This window comes from Pelmatolapia mariae, linkage group LG23 (assembly GCF_036321145.2).
Source record: "Pelmatolapia mariae isolate MD_Pm_ZW linkage group LG23, Pm_UMD_F_2, whole genome shotgun sequence".
In the NCBI taxonomy this organism is placed as follows: domain Eukaryota; kingdom Metazoa; phylum Chordata; class Actinopteri; order Cichliformes; family Cichlidae; genus Pelmatolapia; species Pelmatolapia mariae.
This window is the reverse complement of record NC_086246.1, coordinates 50,160,502-50,177,192: the sequence shown is the minus strand read 5'-3', so window position 1 is coordinate 50,177,192 and position 16,691 is coordinate 50,160,502. Positions and strand designations below refer to the sequence as shown.

The 16,691-nt window shown below is 42.8% G+C and overlaps 1 protein-coding gene across 4 annotated transcripts; it reads left to right on the top strand.

The window, feature by feature from the left end:
* The first annotated feature begins 1,241 nt into the window (after positions 1-1,241).
* ncln (nicalin) lies at positions 1,242-16,615 on the top strand. Of its 4 annotated transcripts, none has more exons than XM_063467234.1 (15): positions 1,242-1,531; positions 2,135-2,325; positions 4,154-4,298; positions 4,404-4,498; positions 7,617-7,697; positions 7,871-7,974; positions 11,018-11,106; positions 11,293-11,432; positions 11,552-11,730; positions 12,347-12,434; positions 12,523-12,561; positions 12,805-12,965; positions 13,092-13,145; positions 13,346-13,424; positions 15,531-16,615. In XM_063467234.1, exons 1-15 carry the CDS (start codon positions 1,357-1,359, stop codon positions 15,591-15,593), a joined length of 1,683 nt encoding a protein of 560 aa, XP_063323304.1. In that variant the 5' UTR covers positions 1,242-1,356; the 3' UTR covers positions 15,594-16,615. The 4 variants fall into 4 exon arrangements, with proteins under 4 accessions (XP_063323304.1, XP_063323303.1, XP_063323302.1 ...); XM_063467233.1 differs by having other exon boundaries at positions 1,243-1,531; positions 12,802-12,965; XM_063467232.1 differs by having other exon boundaries at positions 1,243-1,531; positions 11,552-11,778.
* The last annotated feature ends 76 nt before the right edge of the window (positions 16,616-16,691 follow it).

Sequence of the window (16,691 nt, the reverse complement as noted above, 5' to 3'; positions counted from 1 at the left end):
CTTTGGTAGAAAAATGGGAAAAAGCTGCAGAAATGTATTGCTTGCGTATACTAAAATACAGTATATAAGGCTTCTTGAAGGACATTCAGAGCACTTCTTTGGATGTTGGCTGCCTTTAGTTCTGTTCTCTGTCAAGATGATCCCAGACTTTGGTTTCATTACTCCATAAGTTCTGTTACCACGGACATGGACATCAGTGGCTCAGGAAGTAGCACTGGTCCTCTAAAAGGTCAGTGATTTGATTCTCCAGTCTGCATATCAAAGTGTCCTTGGACAAGATACTAAAGCTACACTTAAGGATGGGAAATCATTTTAATATATCAAACATAAATAAATTATAACCCTGTTGTTTCCATCTGAGTATGTGTGCGAATGTTAGACAAGGTGCTTAGATAAAGAGAAAAGCTATTGAATGAATGTGTGTGAATAGGTGAATGAGGCTTGTAGTAAAAAATGCTTTGAGTGCTCAGTTCAGGTAGAAAAATGCCATTACAGGTCCATTTACCATTTCTGATGGGGCTTCAGTGAAGAGTATCAAATGAATGACCAGATGCATCGTTCAGGCCCTGTATCAGGTCTTGGTTGGATTTCTTTTTTCCATTTCAAAGACATGACTTTCATTTCTTCTGCAAATAGCTTTTAGGTTCACTCCTTCTGTTCTTCTCCATTTGTACAGTTTTCTTGGCTTTTTTTTAAGGAAACACTGCACACAATGCTGAGGTATGCCAAGTTGTCAGCTAAAAGGTCTTTGGGAATGACTTTGTTGATACAAAAATACAATTTTATGTCAGTCAAACTATATTTGGCATTTTTTGTAGATTCAACGAAAGAAATGGAAACAAATGATTTGAAGTGCTTAAAGGTACAATTTAAAGTCGGCTCTTTGCTAAGTTTTGTGTTATGTGTACGCACAACACTGATTCTCGAGTTAGTGCTTTTGTATGCTTCAGTATGATTACGCAGGGATTCTCCTGACAGAATTACCTCTGGTTTCCATGGTGCATAGCGCCATCTGGTGTCAGTAAATAATTTACAGTTCTTCCGTTATGGTTGTCCTACACGATCCCTGAAAGACCCATAATTTAACTCAGTTTAAAATAAGAAGTTATCGATTGACTATTGTAAATAAAAAATAAGATGTCTCGTATTGTTTACTGGGCACTTTAGCAAATCGGTTTAATGAAAAAACAAAAAACAGCGGCGTCAGATTCGTCGGTTTCCCGTCCAGAGGTCGTCCAGCTGCCCGCCTGATCAGAAGTGGCTTCGGTTGCGGTTGGCTGGCTGTCAGTCTCTGGGAACGGTGACAGCTGAACGGGTCGTTTTATCTTTAGCTTTGTGCCCAATACAGTCGCCACAATGTTTGAGGAAGCCAGCGAGGTGTTCGATAACATGTTTAAATCTTCGTTTCCCCTCACCTTCATCGTCTTCATCCCGGCGGTGCTGATCCTGGTGTCTCCGCTCCCGGCCGAGGCGTCGCACGAGTTCACGGTGTACCGCATGCAGCAGTACGACCTACAGGGACAGCCGTACGGTAAGGTGGCTGCTTCTTTAGCCTGCTTGTCACAAAAAAGCAGACATTCCTGCGTGAAGTTGGTGAGACTGGGCTCAGTGTCCGACACCAGTTAGCCTTTTTGTCATACACAGTAAGCGCCCAATTTCCTGAAGCGGAGTTTCAATGACAACAGGCTGCTAATGTAGCTTAGCGTAAGCTAGCTCATTTCCTATGGCCCAAGCAGGAGCCAGGCTCCTTTAAATAATGCAACCAGAGCTCAGAGCTGAAGACGTATCCTCATTTAGTGCGTTTAATGATTTTTAACTTAAATGTGAGAGGCGCAAAACCCTGGCAGGCCATTCCTCCTCAAATTGATAACTAGCTGGATGAGTGAATGACCTGTAGGGCTGTATAACATGTACACTGAAGAGTGACTGAGGAGATGAAGGGTGTCTTAAAGGGATTCCTCTGTCTAGTATCTGTGGCAGAAAAAAGTAAATAGCAGCTGTCAGCCTTGACAAATAGTTCACCACTCCAAGGTCTGTGCCAAGCAGCTTTTTTCACCCTCAGCATCCCTGTGTTGAAAGATTAGTTTCAAGTCTCACCCAGTGCTGCTCCAAACCTTGTGTCTTGTGTCCTCAGGTACCAGGAATGCCATCCTGAACACGGAGGCCCGTACTGTGGAGGCAGAGGTGCTAAGTCGTCGCTGTGTAATCATGCGGCTGGCGGACTTCTCCTATGACAAGTACCAGAAAGCCCTGCGCCAGTCAGCGGGGGCTGTGGTCATCATCCTGCCAAGGAACATGTCTGCTATGCCGCAAGACATAGTGCAGGTAGCATGCCAGTCTGTAACACCACAATCCACTATCACATGCTTCTTCATTTTCAGTGCTGTGTTGGTTTCCACGGTGGGTTTAGTATATAGTGAAGTCAGAGTTTATTTCTGTAGCACATTTTAAACAAGTTGACCCAATTGCTCCACAGGTTATGCAAAATATACACTCTACATAACGGTCACTACATCAATAATATATCTAAAAATAAAACAAAGTAAAAACACAAAAACTCTTTCTATAATAAAAGCTAGGGTACCCTGCTCAACTAGAACTGAAAAATTAGTAAATCACGGCCTTGGTGAGGTTCAGCGCACGTTCCTTTGACTGTTTCCAGGTTGATTGTGCTTTCATATTAAAGGTATTGTGTTAGGTTTGAATCCAGTCAAGGCCACACGATCAGACTTCAAAGGCTGAAGTTTTGGGATTGCGTTTGCACCGTAGCACCTTTTGGCCCATCATTCTTTTTAATTTAGTAAAGCTGTGAAGCTGGTTTTGCTGGCCAGAGTGCTTTTGTTTCAATCAGGGCAGGTCGCAGTCACATTTATGACAAGCCCGTCTGATTTGTATATTATAGGCTTATTTTAGTAACTCTGGTGTTTGTTTTTACATAATCGTGGGCCATTTTTTAAATAAAAATTCACTAAAGCAAAGAGAAATATATAAGCCTACTCTGTCCTAATAAAAGCTCTGCTACCATTGAGTGAGTGATCACTGATTTTATTAGTGTACGCTATAATTTATTGCATTACAACAGCAGGTAAGCTACTTTGTGCTCACAGCCTTAGTTTATATTTATAATTTGCAGAAGATATTATCAAGTAAGGCATCGGGTCTTGAGAGAAAACTGTACTCTTGATGGTTGTATTAAGACATTTCAGAACATGTGACTTACACGTATACATCGCAGGAAGGCAAAAATGCAGACACACCCAGTGTTGACATTTTTTTATGCATAGTATATTTTTTTCCCTTTCTGCTGCTAATAGTCTGCACAGAGATAAAACTAAAGCATAATTTTACAGCAATAAGTGCCATGCTCAAGGGCACCTCAGTTGTGATAGGAGCAGGAAGGCAGTTGTTTTTTTTGACAGCACCACCTCTTTGAGCTGTTTTTGAAGGGTTTCTTTGCACCGATACAAGCCTGAGCACGTGCTGTGTTCCTGACACCTTGCAGACTGAATGTTGTCTCGGTAAAGCATGCTCTACATCAGCGGTCCCCAACCTTTTTTGCGCCACGGACCGGTTTATGCCTGACAATATTTTCACGGACCGGCCTTTAAGGTGTCGCGGATAAATACAACAAAATAAAACTAGTACCGGTACCGAAAAAAAGAAGATTTATTCATAACACACGTGAAAAGACCCAGGAAAACCGAGTTAACGATAAAAACGATAACAAAATAACGCTGAAAACCGATAAAAACCCTGAAAACCATACATTTCACACCTGAGACTCAACTCTCGCGGCCCGGTACCAAACGACTCACGGACCGGTACCGGTCCGAGGCCCGGGGGTTGGGGACCGCTGCTCTACATGTTGTGACTAATTAAACCTCCCACTTCACGCGTGGGAATCTTCTGGAAAAGGAGGGAGTTATAGTAGTAGTAGGCATTTGATGTGTTATGTTAAACTAATTAACATGTCTGGTGAATTGTTATCTGCACAGATTTTTGTTACACAGCTCTGTAAATGTGTAAAGCAGTTTGCTGCTTCCTCCCATCATTTGTTCTTCTCAGAAGATCAGCGCTGGCAGAGATGAAGCGGTTGAGTCAGATTTCCTTCCCTTTTATTAACTCTGCTGTCCTCGACCGTGTCTCCCTGTAGCAGTTCATGGAGTTGGAGCCTGAGATGTTGGCTACTGAGACCATCGTCCCCGTCTACTTCGCCATGGAGGATGATGAGCTGCTGTCTATCTACACACAGACCCTGACCTCCTCATCCTCACAGGGCTCCTTATCAGCAGCCGAAGGTAGAGAACCTGCTGATGATCTGCACTGTACACAGAAAACTGCAATGTGTATGATTTTAAACGTCACGTTTTAGATTTTTATAATGTTTTTTGTGCTTTCTCTAGTCCTGCTGCATACGGCCACAGCCAACGGCTTTCAGATGGTGACCAGTGGAGCTCAGAGCAAAGCCGTCAGTGACTGGGCCATCACCAGTTTAGAGGTGAGCCACATTACAAGCTGATTGGATGTTCATTTATCTTTTCTGATTTCATCCTTGTCTTGTTCCTTGCCAGACTTTGGCGGTGGATAATGCTCCTGCTTTACAGCCATATGTTAACCATACTTACCTCTGTAAAAACTGATCCATGAGATAGTTGCCAGAGTGTTTACTGCGCCTTATGACAAATAAAAAAAGGAGAAATTAGATATCAGTTATATGCATTTTAATTTGCTTTATTTTTTAGTTTGTTGCTCACAGTTAGTTTATATAAAAAAATATATATATGGGGAGGTTGGGGTTTAAAAAAGTCACGTTGATGTAGAAGTCTAAAAACCTCATGTAGCAAATATGACACCATTACTAGAGGTGGGAACACCCCATAATACAATATTATTTTTTATATTTTGTCATATGCTGAATATTGCAATAACATATATGTGAGTTATCAGCTTTTTTTCAACTGCAAATGATGTGCTTAAAGGTAAACTTTATCAATAACTTTTATCTTACTGGATAAAACAGATAACTCAAAAATTATTTATGCAAAATGAGATCATCAAGCATACAAACGCTGTCGTTAAATCCGGCCATAACTGAAATCAGTTTGCGATCGAATACGGTCATTCGATTTGTTTCTGATCAATAAAAATCACATAGACAGAAATTCACATGCAGAAAGTTTCCAGATTCATATTTAACTATTACATTTGCACCCAGCAGCCTCCTTTGTGGTGCATGAGGTGGGTCCTCTTCTTCTTGTGTTTTAATTCATTTAATAAAATATTTATATTTAATGTCCCCTGTATAAATACAATATTGCCACACAAAATATTGCAATACTATGCTGTATCGTGTTTTTTCCCCCACCTCTAATATTTAGATTGCAGGGACCTCCAGTGTAAGATTACAGTTTTCATGTCTGCTACGTGTGTGTTACTGACTTCCAGTAACACTTCCACCACATTGTCAGTTGTCATTGTTGTCGTTGCTGTTGTATTGTAAACTTTGTGTAGGATACCTGTATGTTCATGTCAGGTAGATGTAAAGTATTAGGTGGCTGCACAGTGTCGGCGTTTACGCGCTTGTTTGACAAACGTCACTCCCGGGGGAAGAGACCGATCCCTTTGGGGTCGCTGGTGTAAAAATCTACCAAATCAAATGTGGAGCAACCCGCCGTGGCAGTCCTTTGTGAATAAGGAAAAGTAGCTTCATGTATGTTAGAATATTACAGCCTTTTTGGAAAATATTTTTTTGTCCAGTGAGATCCACAGCCAAAGCAGTACGGTGGTTACGACTATGTTTTACATAACGAAGGGTCACAGTTTAAACTTTTGTTTGGATCGTTTCCCTGAGAGCTTTTGAAGGCGTTTTCCTCCTACAGTGAACGCGAGGAAAATCAACTGAGTGAAATGAAACACGGTTTAATTTACTCATTGGGGACATGGTGCTCGCTTCTCCTCATTGCATAACATATGGTCTCTTAAATGTTGCCAAGGCGAGTTGTGTTAATTAGTATTTTTGTTTTCATAAAAAAGCCTTCAGGCCAAACAATACACTAATACATAACAAAAACCTATTCAGAGGATTTTCTCTCTGCTTTGAGGTGGAACCTGCTGCTGCCTGAAGCTCTGACTGTTGGTTTAGTGTTTTGTGTGCGACTTCTGAATATGTGGGTGGGCTTAAACTCCTGAACGAGAAAGAGTCGAGCAGGCCAAAAGCTGTGGATTTACTCAGCAGGGATTACTCTGACTTGATTCAGTGTTTCTGGACGGGAAATAATTCAAAGAGTTCTTACAATAAACTGCAGTTTTAAACTGCTTGGCGCTGTTTGACTTTAGGTACTCGTGTGTAAATAGGAGATGATGATGATGAAGAATAACTGTAACACTACTAAAAAATGCACACATGATCATATCTTTTGCTCTCAGCACATTAATTTGCCAAAATAGACTGAACGCAATGAACAAAGTCATAACTGATTTTGACTGTTAGCATAAATAAATATTCTAATAAAAACAGTTTTATTAAAGGCTGCATGTGTTTTAGTCATGACATTTAATGACATTTTTCTCTGGTTCTGCCAGAGGTTTCTTCCTGTTTTTCCTTCCCACTGTTGCCAGGTGTTGGCGCATAAGGGGTCGTGTGATTGTTGGGGTTTCTTTCTAATACGGTGTAGGGGCTTTACCTCACAGTGTAGTGCCTTGAGGTGACTGCTGTTGTGAATTGACACTCTCTAAATTAATAAAATATTTATAAAATAATAAAATAAATACGTATAAATAAAATTGAATTATTTTCTTTTAAATATGTAAATATAAATAAAAGAATACAGAACAAAAAACATAAATGAATGAATAACAATTCATGTTATTTAAAATTTACACGCTCAAAATGATTTCATCTGAAGACTTTGTCATCTGTCCGTCCCTGCGCAGTTCACAAGAATCTCTCCTCCTCTGAGAGTTAGTCAGATTTTAGTGAAACAACAAGATTAATTTGTCTTTGACTCTTAGTCTGTAAAGTCAGCAAACTGACGGGAGCAAGACTTTACATTAGAGTAACCTTTGAACTGTATCAGACGAGCGCGTTGATGTTTTGGTTTAAAATGTCCAAATGGATAGAAACTGTTTGCCTGAGAGTTTCATGGACTATCTCAGTACCACAAACTCATCCCTTTGTTAAAAAAAAGAAAAATATTAGTTGATGTTTATGATCTTGAACAGAATGACTGCAGTTAGTGTGTACTCATATTTAATGAAACATCTGTAGGGGATGCTTATCTCTAAACTCGCTTTACTCTAATTGGAGATAATTTATGTGAATTTCAGGAGCACATGTCACTCCATCCTCTGTTCTGTTTTAATAAATGTAGGCGTGGCCCTGCTGGTGAATGGTGAGGATTAGAGCTGATGCAGCCTTTAAGTCGACTGTTTTGGTGCATTATGTTGACTAAAAACAGTCATTTTGAGCTTTGTGTTAAAAAAGCGCTTCAGTCTGACTGCAGAGGATCAGCAGATTAGCAGAAGAGTGGAATTAACCGAACACAGTGAGATTGTTTTCTGTTCTTTCCCCTTGTATTCTCAGCGTGATATAACGGCTGAATCTGTTTGCTCACCAGGGCCGTCTGGCTGGAGTTGGAGGAGAGGACCTCCCCACCATCGTGGTGGTGGCTCATTACGACTCCTTTGGTGTTGCTCCGGTATGCGTCTTTTTTCCTAACTCAGTCATCACTGACAACTTGGACACAGTCAGGGGGTTTGTCAGTAAATATCTCCAGGATTTGCTAAAGTAGGAGAGGTTATATTTGTGGAGAGCTGGTCAAAAAAGAGAAAATAGGGCAGCAAAGTAATCAGCCTGTGCTCTGTTGTGTAGTGGCTGTCATACGGAGCAGACTCAAACGGCAGTGGAGTGTCCATGTTACTGGAACTGGCCCGACTCTTCTCCAAACTCTACACCTACAAGAGGACGCACGCTGCGTGAGTAACAACGATCACGTTAAGATTCTTTCTGATCATTTGTGTCTCAGGTAGCACCGTGGTGCGATGTCTTTAAGCTAGACGTGGCACTGAAGGTCTGTTCTGCCCCTGCGTTCACAAACGCATGAACTCGAGTGACATTCTTAATCCATGGGGTTTAATATGATGTCAGCTATAACAGCTTCCACTCTTCTGGGAAAGCGTTCCACTGAGTTTAAGAGTTTTGTCAAAAAGCCCCAAAACCATTATCTCAGAAGCATTTTTGTGAGGTCAGACACTGATGTTGGATGAGAAGGCCTGGCTCCGCTCTAATTCATCCCAAAGGTGTTCTGTCAGGTTGAGGTCAGGACTCTGTGCAGGCCAGTCGAGTTCTTCCACACCACGCTCGCTCATCCGTGTCTTTGTGCACTGGTGTGCAGTCATGTTGCAACAGGAAGGCGTCGTCCCCGAACTGTTTCCACAAAGTTGGGAGCATGAAATTGTCCAAAATATGCTGAAGCATTAAGAATTCCTTTCACAGGAACTTCTCACGTCTTACATAAAGGGCGAGCCCAACTCCTAAAAACAACGACCCCACACCATAATCCCCCTCCACAAAACTTGGCACAATGCAGTCACCGTTCTCCTGGCAACCGCAAAATCCAGACTCGTCCATCGAATTGCGTGATTGGTCACTCCAGAGAACAAGTGTCCACTGCTCCAGAGTCCAGTGGTGGTTTGCTTCACACCAACACTTTGCATTGTGCTTGGTGATGAAAAGTAAGATGATTGAGCTGCGTCATTTCTGTCTGCCGTTTATTTACTTTCTGGCAAAATGTCGAGGAAAAGTGCCGAGTGTTATCTGGAGCATGTACCACTGATATTAGTCTTTAATAGGGCTGTCAAAATTGAGAGGAAACCACTGCTGTACAATGCTCTCCGCCATCTTAGTTGAATTGGTCACATGACTGCATCAAATGACTAAAATGCGTCATGGCTTTTGAAAGCCTCTGTTTTCGCTGTCCGCACCGCGACGCGAAACCGGCATTTTCCAATTTATCCACTTTGAAGAGCGTTTTCAAAAAACGCCGTCTCAGTGTGGATGGAAGGCCAAAACGGAGAGAAGAAGATGGATTTTCAAACAAAAACCTATCAGTGTGGACGTGGCCTGAAGGTCACATGAAGTTTGGAGGTCTGCAGAAAGTCGCCGACCTCTGCGCTCTATGATTGTTGTTCCAAATCACTCCTGCTCTGTTATGTTACCACTAACAGTTGTGGAATATTTAGCAGCTGTCACGGTGCAACGCTGGAATTCACTGAGATCCTGAGAGCAACTCCTTCTTTCACACGTTTGTAGGAGCGGTCTGCATGACTTCATACACCTGTGGCCATGAAAGTGATGTGAACACCTGAATTCAGTGACTTAGATGGGTCAGTGAATACATCTGCAGCAAAGTGTATATGAGAAAACAGACGTAGTATTGATTGCTGACCTCAGTAGTCCCTGTGAACATAAGCCAGAGTCTGTTTGTTACGTCTGTCTCATTTGTTATGATCAGGCTGCTTTTTGAGGACTGTATTGAATTATCTTTGCACTCGGCTGGGATAACGAGCACATCGGACCGTGTTAAACACTCAGAGTGGTCAGTAATATCCTGATTATGGTACGTCTGAAAGTACTTAACAGCAGAGGAAGTGAAAGAAATCACTTGTTAAAGACCGTGAAAGTGGACTTTACCATAAGTGCATCGTTGGCACTACTGTAGGCCTTATATAAGATGGATGTAGTAAGCGATGGCATCCGTCAATGGTTTTTAATTGGAGCTGAACTGAAGCCTAGAGACTGGCTTCATCATCATTTTTTCCCTGCTGGAGCAGAGTCCGATCAAATATGGGAAGCTGTGTTATTACACAACAACCAAATCAAAAGGATGTGACTGCAGGGCTGCGTTCAGCTCCAACTAAACTCCATCAGATGCTTATTTAAAGTAAAAGAGATGTGCTGAGCATCTCACTTCAGCTGATTGAGTAATGCCTCCTCAAAGTAATTTACACAAACACAGTACACTCATTTTATAGATCTGAATGTGCCCAAATTTAAGGACCCTCCTGACATCACCGTAGTTAGTCCAAGCCACACATGCTGTCAATCTAATTTTATTCCTATTTATGGATATTATGGAAAAGAGCGGGCCTTTGTGAGGGTGACACATGACTGGTATTCTGTGTTGTCTTGTTTTATTGAAAATCTGTGAATTTCTCTGTTATTTTGACTATTTGTTGAATGACCACAAGCACTCAGGAGATTTAGATTTGATTGAATGTTATTTCTATAGCCCCGAATCACAGCAACAGTTGCCTCACGGCGCTTTATAACAATCAAATTACCCACTTTGAACAAGCACTCGGCAACAATGGGAAAGAAACAGGAAGAAACCTTCGGCTCAGGGAGGGACGTCCGTCTGAGGAGAAAGACAGACTAACAGACATGCAGTGGAGGAGAGCGGGAGATTTATTTAGTTTGTTTGTTGTTATTTGTGCTTCTTCCACTTTAGCCTCAGCTTCAAGTTGTGGTGGTTGCATTTTAGATAAAACTCATTGGACATATGCGTCATTTTAGAAAAACCTTGTTTTTTATTTTCCGTAGGCGCCATAATTACAGGCTGCATCATTTAAACACCACATTCTGTCTGAGTGTTGCTGACCATGTGTTTACAACCACAGTGATGGCTGCTTCCAGCAGGATAAGACGCCATGTCTCAAAGCTTAAAAGTGTGCCTCGAAGACACCGCCCACACCATCACACCACCAATAACGCAAAGCAGGGCAGATCCATTCTTTCATGTCGTTTGCACACTTGGGCGAAACGTCACATCAGCTCGAAGCTTGAAGCATTTTAGACATTCTCCTCTGGACTCCCATCTCTGATTGGATTGATTTGTTGCCATGTGATTGGCTGTTTAGATGTTTGCAGTGAGTGTATACACCAATATTGCAGAAACCCCGACATCAGGTTCATTTGCGTGATCCTCTTGTTCTCATGTGTGAATCGTGCTGTGTTCAGGTACAACCTGCTGTTCTTTCTGTCCGGCGGAGGAAAGTTTAACTACCAGGGCACCAAACGCTGGCTGGAGGACAATTTAGACCACACAGGTATCGTTCAGCAGTCTCACACAAACCCTGCAGTATTCATGCATCCATAATCCACATTTCAACATCAAGTTAATGTATATTAAAGCATATTTTATAATTATTTAATATAGTTTGTAGTATTTTTAGTAGTAATGTGTTTAATAGCTGGTTAGATCTGTTGTCTCTTCTTCCCGTCTTCCTCGTCAGACTCCAGTCTGCTGCAGGATAACGTAGCCTTTGTGTTGTGTCTGGATACTTTGGGGAACGGAGACTCGCTGCACCTCCATGTGTCCAAACCTCCCAAAGAGGGAACACCTCAGTATTCCCTGCTGAAAGAGCTGGAGGCGGTAAGAAGTCACAGACTCGATGATTGCAGAGTCTCGGAGCAGCTTAGACGGATCACCTCGTCTCACCTTTCTTCTTACACCCAAAGCAGAGGTTAAATTCTTCTGTGTCTTCATCCCAGGTGGTTGCGAGTCAGTATCCAGAGGTCAAGTTCTCCATGGTCCACAAGAAAATCAACCTGGCTGACGACATGTTGGCGTGGGAGCATGAACGTTTTGGGATCCGCCGCCTGCCCGCCTTCACTCTGTCCCACCTGCCCTCGCACCGCCTGGCTCAGCGCTCCAGCATCATGGACGTGCGGTCAGTGTCCCCCTCCTCTCGCCACGGAGCGGGAGAGCCCCCTGCTGGGTGGGTTCATTACTGCAAGTCTCTTGAATCACCAAAAAATAGTGTTTCCATTCCAGCTGCCGGTCATGAGCTGTGGTCAGATTCTTGTTTTGTTGATGTTTTTGCTCAGGAAGGTTGTGACTGAAATGGTCTTTATGATGAGATGGTCATATTCTTTAAACTGCCTTTAACATTGATACACCGGACCGTCTACATAACCTGTATTTCTTTTTTGTTTTTACTCCATTTTCTTTATTTTATTTTCCACCAAATCTTAGCAAAGGCATCATCTAGATGGTCTTTTTTACTCTACAGACAGGCAGGACTTTTCCCTGCTGTCAATAATGTTTATGATGTTTAATCTAAACGAGGTTGTAAGGAGTCAGGAGAGTCGTTTCCTCTCCTGTAGCCATCGATTTGTCTTTTCTCTGTGAGCGAGCGTCTTCTCAGACTTCCTACGTCTCAGCCTGTCTGTGTGTGAAAACAGACGCTCTGTGATCGGTCTCACTTCTCTCCCTGGTTTCTGCTCTTCGCCTCGGACGACTTCCTGTCCTCTAACTGTCTGCAAACTCGTATTTGTGTCTTACAGGCCTCACGTAGATGTGAAGAAGCTCGGCAGGAACACCAAGCTGGTAGCAGAGGCTCTGGCGAGGGTCGTCTACAACCTTACAGAAAAGGTCTAAACAGCAATTTTTAAAAAGGTTTAAACAGATGAAGATTATAGACACTGTAATGCTAATGTGACCTGTTTCTTTAAACTTAAAGGGAGCACCTGGAGACCTGCAGATTTTCACTGAGCAGATGGTACGTCACCTGTCTGTCCTGTTACATCATCTGTAGCTTAAATGATCTGAAAGACATAATCCGAGTTGCACGCCTCCCTGGAACCTGATTCATTTTATTTTCCTGAAACACACACAGTGCAGCAAATAACTTGAGCATTCATTTTTAGTTCTGAATCTGGATTCATTACATCTTCAGTCTCTCAGCGATCACAGGTGTTGAGCTCACGTGTCTTTTGTAATATGGTTGGTCTCCCACCAGCAGGTGCAGGAGGAGCAGCTGTCAGCCGTGGTGGACTGGCTCACGGCGCAGCCCAGAGCTGCTCAGCTGGTGGACAAAGACAGCACCGTGGTGTCCACCCTGGAGTATCACCTGGGACGCTACCTCAAGGATGTCAAAAGACACTACGTCAAAGCTGACAAGAGGTAAAAAAAAAAAAGAGGAAAAAATCCACACCTGCAGCGATGGGAGGGAGGTTTATTTGATTATATTTTGTAGGTTTTGATCTGTTTCCTCGTCAGCATGTCAGCTTTTCATTCTCTCCTCTTCAGGGATCCAGAGTTTGTGTTTTATGACCAGCTGAAGCAGACGATGAATGCTTACAGGTACGGCTTCAGGGAGCTCGTTTTCTCTGCACAGAGGGGCTTTAAGGCTCCTCGTACCTCTGCAGCTCACAGCTAAATGTTGCCTCTGGGCTGTGATGTCATAATTATTTTGAAACTCTGTTGCATATGAGATCAAATTCATAAATTAAACCATGATGTAGTAATGCTCTCTTTCCCATGTTAAACTGCTCTGTGTTCAGAGTGAAGCCCGCTATCTTTGACCTGCTGCTGGCTGTCTGCATCGCAGCCTACCTGGGGATGGTGTATTTGGCTATCCAGGTAAGTGTGTCCTCTGCTGTCAGGTCACTATTCATGATGGCATCTTTTCGACTCGGGGCTGCGCTCTTCAGATACATTAGGGAACACTTAACTCTCACATCAGATCCAGGGAACCAAACACTCAAGTCGGGTAATTCACTGAGTACAAAATGATGTTACGAACATCAGCGGAGACGAAATTTAACCTTTAAGGGCTTGATTTGATTCACAGTCACATAAAAAGTAAAAGTTTTCAATCACAGTCTGAATCAGGATGTTGCTGTTTGCACTCCTGACACAGTCTGGATATGAGACGGCATCACTGCTGTGGTGCTGTTTGGTGGATTTGAACTAGGGGTGGGCGATATAAACGATATACGATAGAAACGATATAGATTTGGCCAACGATAGAGATTTTGACTATATCGCGATATCGCATGTTGATGATGTCATCAAGCTGCGCCTGTTTTGGTAGAAAGTATCACAGTGGCTACAAGCATTATCATCAGTAAATTATGTTCTCCTGACTAAAGTTTGGCCCCTGTATAGCATCCTGCTATGCGATTGCATTTGTCCCTAACCACCAGAATCCCTCACATTAACTTTTATCGAGTGGAAAAAAAGTTGCCGTTCATCCTCCAGCTTCACTGTGCTAATGTTATGCTAACATAGCTGTGTCGCTAGCAATCACGTAGCACAACATTATATACCAGGTAGTCCAACTTCGGTAACCCTGCAAACGCCACTGCTGTTTAGTGTTTCTGTCTTCACTTATGTTGGAAGTGGTAGCAGAGCTGTACGTTTTAATTAGTTTCAAAAATCTCTGTCAGAACATGGTATGAAATGTTTAGGTATAAACTAGCGAGCTAACTTCCTGTTAACTTCTAACTCCGTTAAATTTAATAAATTCTGTTTTCACGGATCCCTGGATGTTAAACTTAATTGTTACACCCGATAAAGCAGCAACGCTGATGATTTAATTCAAAATGAAAGAATTTAGACCGTTTTTAACTCTCAGTGTTCGTTTGACTTTGGGACCTGAAGCGGACGGAGTTTTGGACCCAGATTACTCCTCACTACGGCAGCCGTAATGCTCTGACAATCCATCAAGCAGTCCATCAGCAGGCTTACCAAAGTTGTACTAAAACATTTTTTAACAGATTTCTACACGCCAAAATCGGTTCAAGGTCAGTGAGCACAACCAGAATTCATACATAAGGCACACTCTCGATTTTTGAGAAAATTAAAGGATTTTAAGTGTGCCTTATAGTTTGGAAAATACGTTATACAGAAGAAAAGAATATATCGTGATATATATCGTTATCGTACATGCTTCAAATTATATCGCGATATGAATTTTAGGCCATATCGCCCAGCCCTAATTTGAACACAGTGTTGCATAATGTCCTAAAACGACTGCGTGGGCCCGTCAGTGTCTTTGTCATCCAGGACCTGCAGAGACGCTCTGGGCTCTGTACCCACGTGAGGCCCAACAGCTGGTCTTTCATCCTGGTAGCCAGCAGGTTACAAATATGCTCCCCCAGTTATACTGGGTCATGTTGCAGGTGGAATAAAGTTCACCACAGCACATCCAGAGACTTTCACATCTCTCACATTTACTCTGTGTGAACGGCTTACATTGGTGAAGAAAACGGCGTCCTCCTGTGGCGCTGTCTAGCTCTTCTCATGTAACCTGTTCCTCCACACTCTGAGGATCACTGTTAATTTTCTGTCAATGCCTCTTTTTGTATAGGACACACCATCTTATTCTTTCGCCTTTTTAAAAGCTAACACTAACAGTATTAACAGAGAGATCAGGCTTAGATTAACAGATTTATTGCACTTCTCAACAATGAAGCGCCATCTGGTGGCAGACTGCTGCATAACCTTTAGAATACAACAATTTACCGGCTTTAAGCGTCAATTAAAATGGAAAACAATTAGTCTGGTACCGACTACAAGAGCAGCTAGATTAGCCCCAAGGCCAACTTCAGACATACCCTAACCCACACCTCACCAGGTGTAGTTAGTCAGGCAGTACCTGAAGACGAGGCCACTGCGGGGCTGTAGAGGTCTGCAGAGTGTTGGGCTCGCGAGACTGACCCTGTTTCTTTTGTCTCTTTGCAGAACTTCGGAGTCCTGTACAGTGTTGTCCGTAGAATCACTCAACCCAAGGCCAAGGCCCACTAAGGCGTGCAGCAGCGTTTATTGCCCCGGACCCTACTGTACCCTTTTTCCTCAAATTCAATAAACTCTAGCCAATAAGACACTGAGGCTGGACCGAGCTGCTGTTGTCACGATGGTTTCCAAACCAGCAGAATCACTTCCATTTCCTTCGTCCCTAATGCACAAACAATGATGTCAGATCCTGTCTTGCTGCCAACTTTGACCCGTTTGGTCTCATGGACCAGAATAATCAGGAATCATTTCAGTCTCCACAGATGTCTCTGTCATTCATTCAGCGTGGTCACTCATGTTGTTTTTAACCTCTAATGACGGGGGTTAATCTCACAGGTCATGATGAGATTGGTTGAGATGTCACGTGGCTGCACCGATCGCTCCCCGTCCCTCTTCTCGGCGTACTTCACGAGCCAAACGTCGTGACGTCATGTGTTGTCTCAGGCAGCTAGAGGGGGAAGCTGACCGCACAGTTTAACCCAGAATTTCCTTTTGTCAGGAGGGCTGATCACCAGGGACCCAAGTTTCTCTAAATATAACGCTCGCACGATCAGTCGCTGACGGTTCGCTGGGTCTGAAATCGTCTGGTGTGTAGACTGTGAGTGCAGATGTGAGTGTTGTGTCGAGAGCGACTGGAGCGTTTCCTTTGAGTGAAACCCTCAAACACGAGTACTGTTTACGGACATGACGTCGAGCTGTCTAAATGAAATGTGAAGTAGTCTTTAGATCGTATCTCCATGCCTTTAATACAAACCCCGTCACATCATTAATGTAGTTGTGTAGTGATAGTTTTCACTTTGGCGTCTTTGTTTGCTTTTCGTGCCATTTGTTTGTTTCCTGGTGCTGTGACGTGTCGTCTTTGTCTGATTTGCCTTTTTTAAATCTCCAAACTGATTTAGAGAAACGGTCACGCTGGTGGAACCAGCTACTCGGAGAGCTTGTTTCGAAACGTCACATGGAGCCATGTTTTGTTTCTCTTCCTTATCTAATCAATAAAATGAGCCCCTCCCCTTTTACCCCTTTTCTAATCAGTAGATGGGACCTTTTGCTGACTTGTAAAAATATGATTTGACCAAATCAGATATTTTTTAAATCCTTGCCCTCGTCTTT

Excerpts from the sequence above, each read along its gene's own strand:
- ncln (XM_063467231.1), top strand. The coding sequence starts at position 1,357 with ATGTTTGAGGAAGCCAGCGAGGTGTTCGATAACATGTTTAAATCTTCG. Across the intron at positions 11,433-11,551 it reads TGCTGAAAGAGCTGGAGGCG|GTGGTTGCGAGTCAGTATCC; the intron begins GTAAGAAGTCAC and ends TCTTCATCCCAG. Across the intron at positions 12,562-12,801 it reads AGATTTTCACTGAGCAGATG|CAGGTGCAGGAGGAGCAGCT; the intron begins GTACGTCACCTG and ends GTCTCCCACCAG.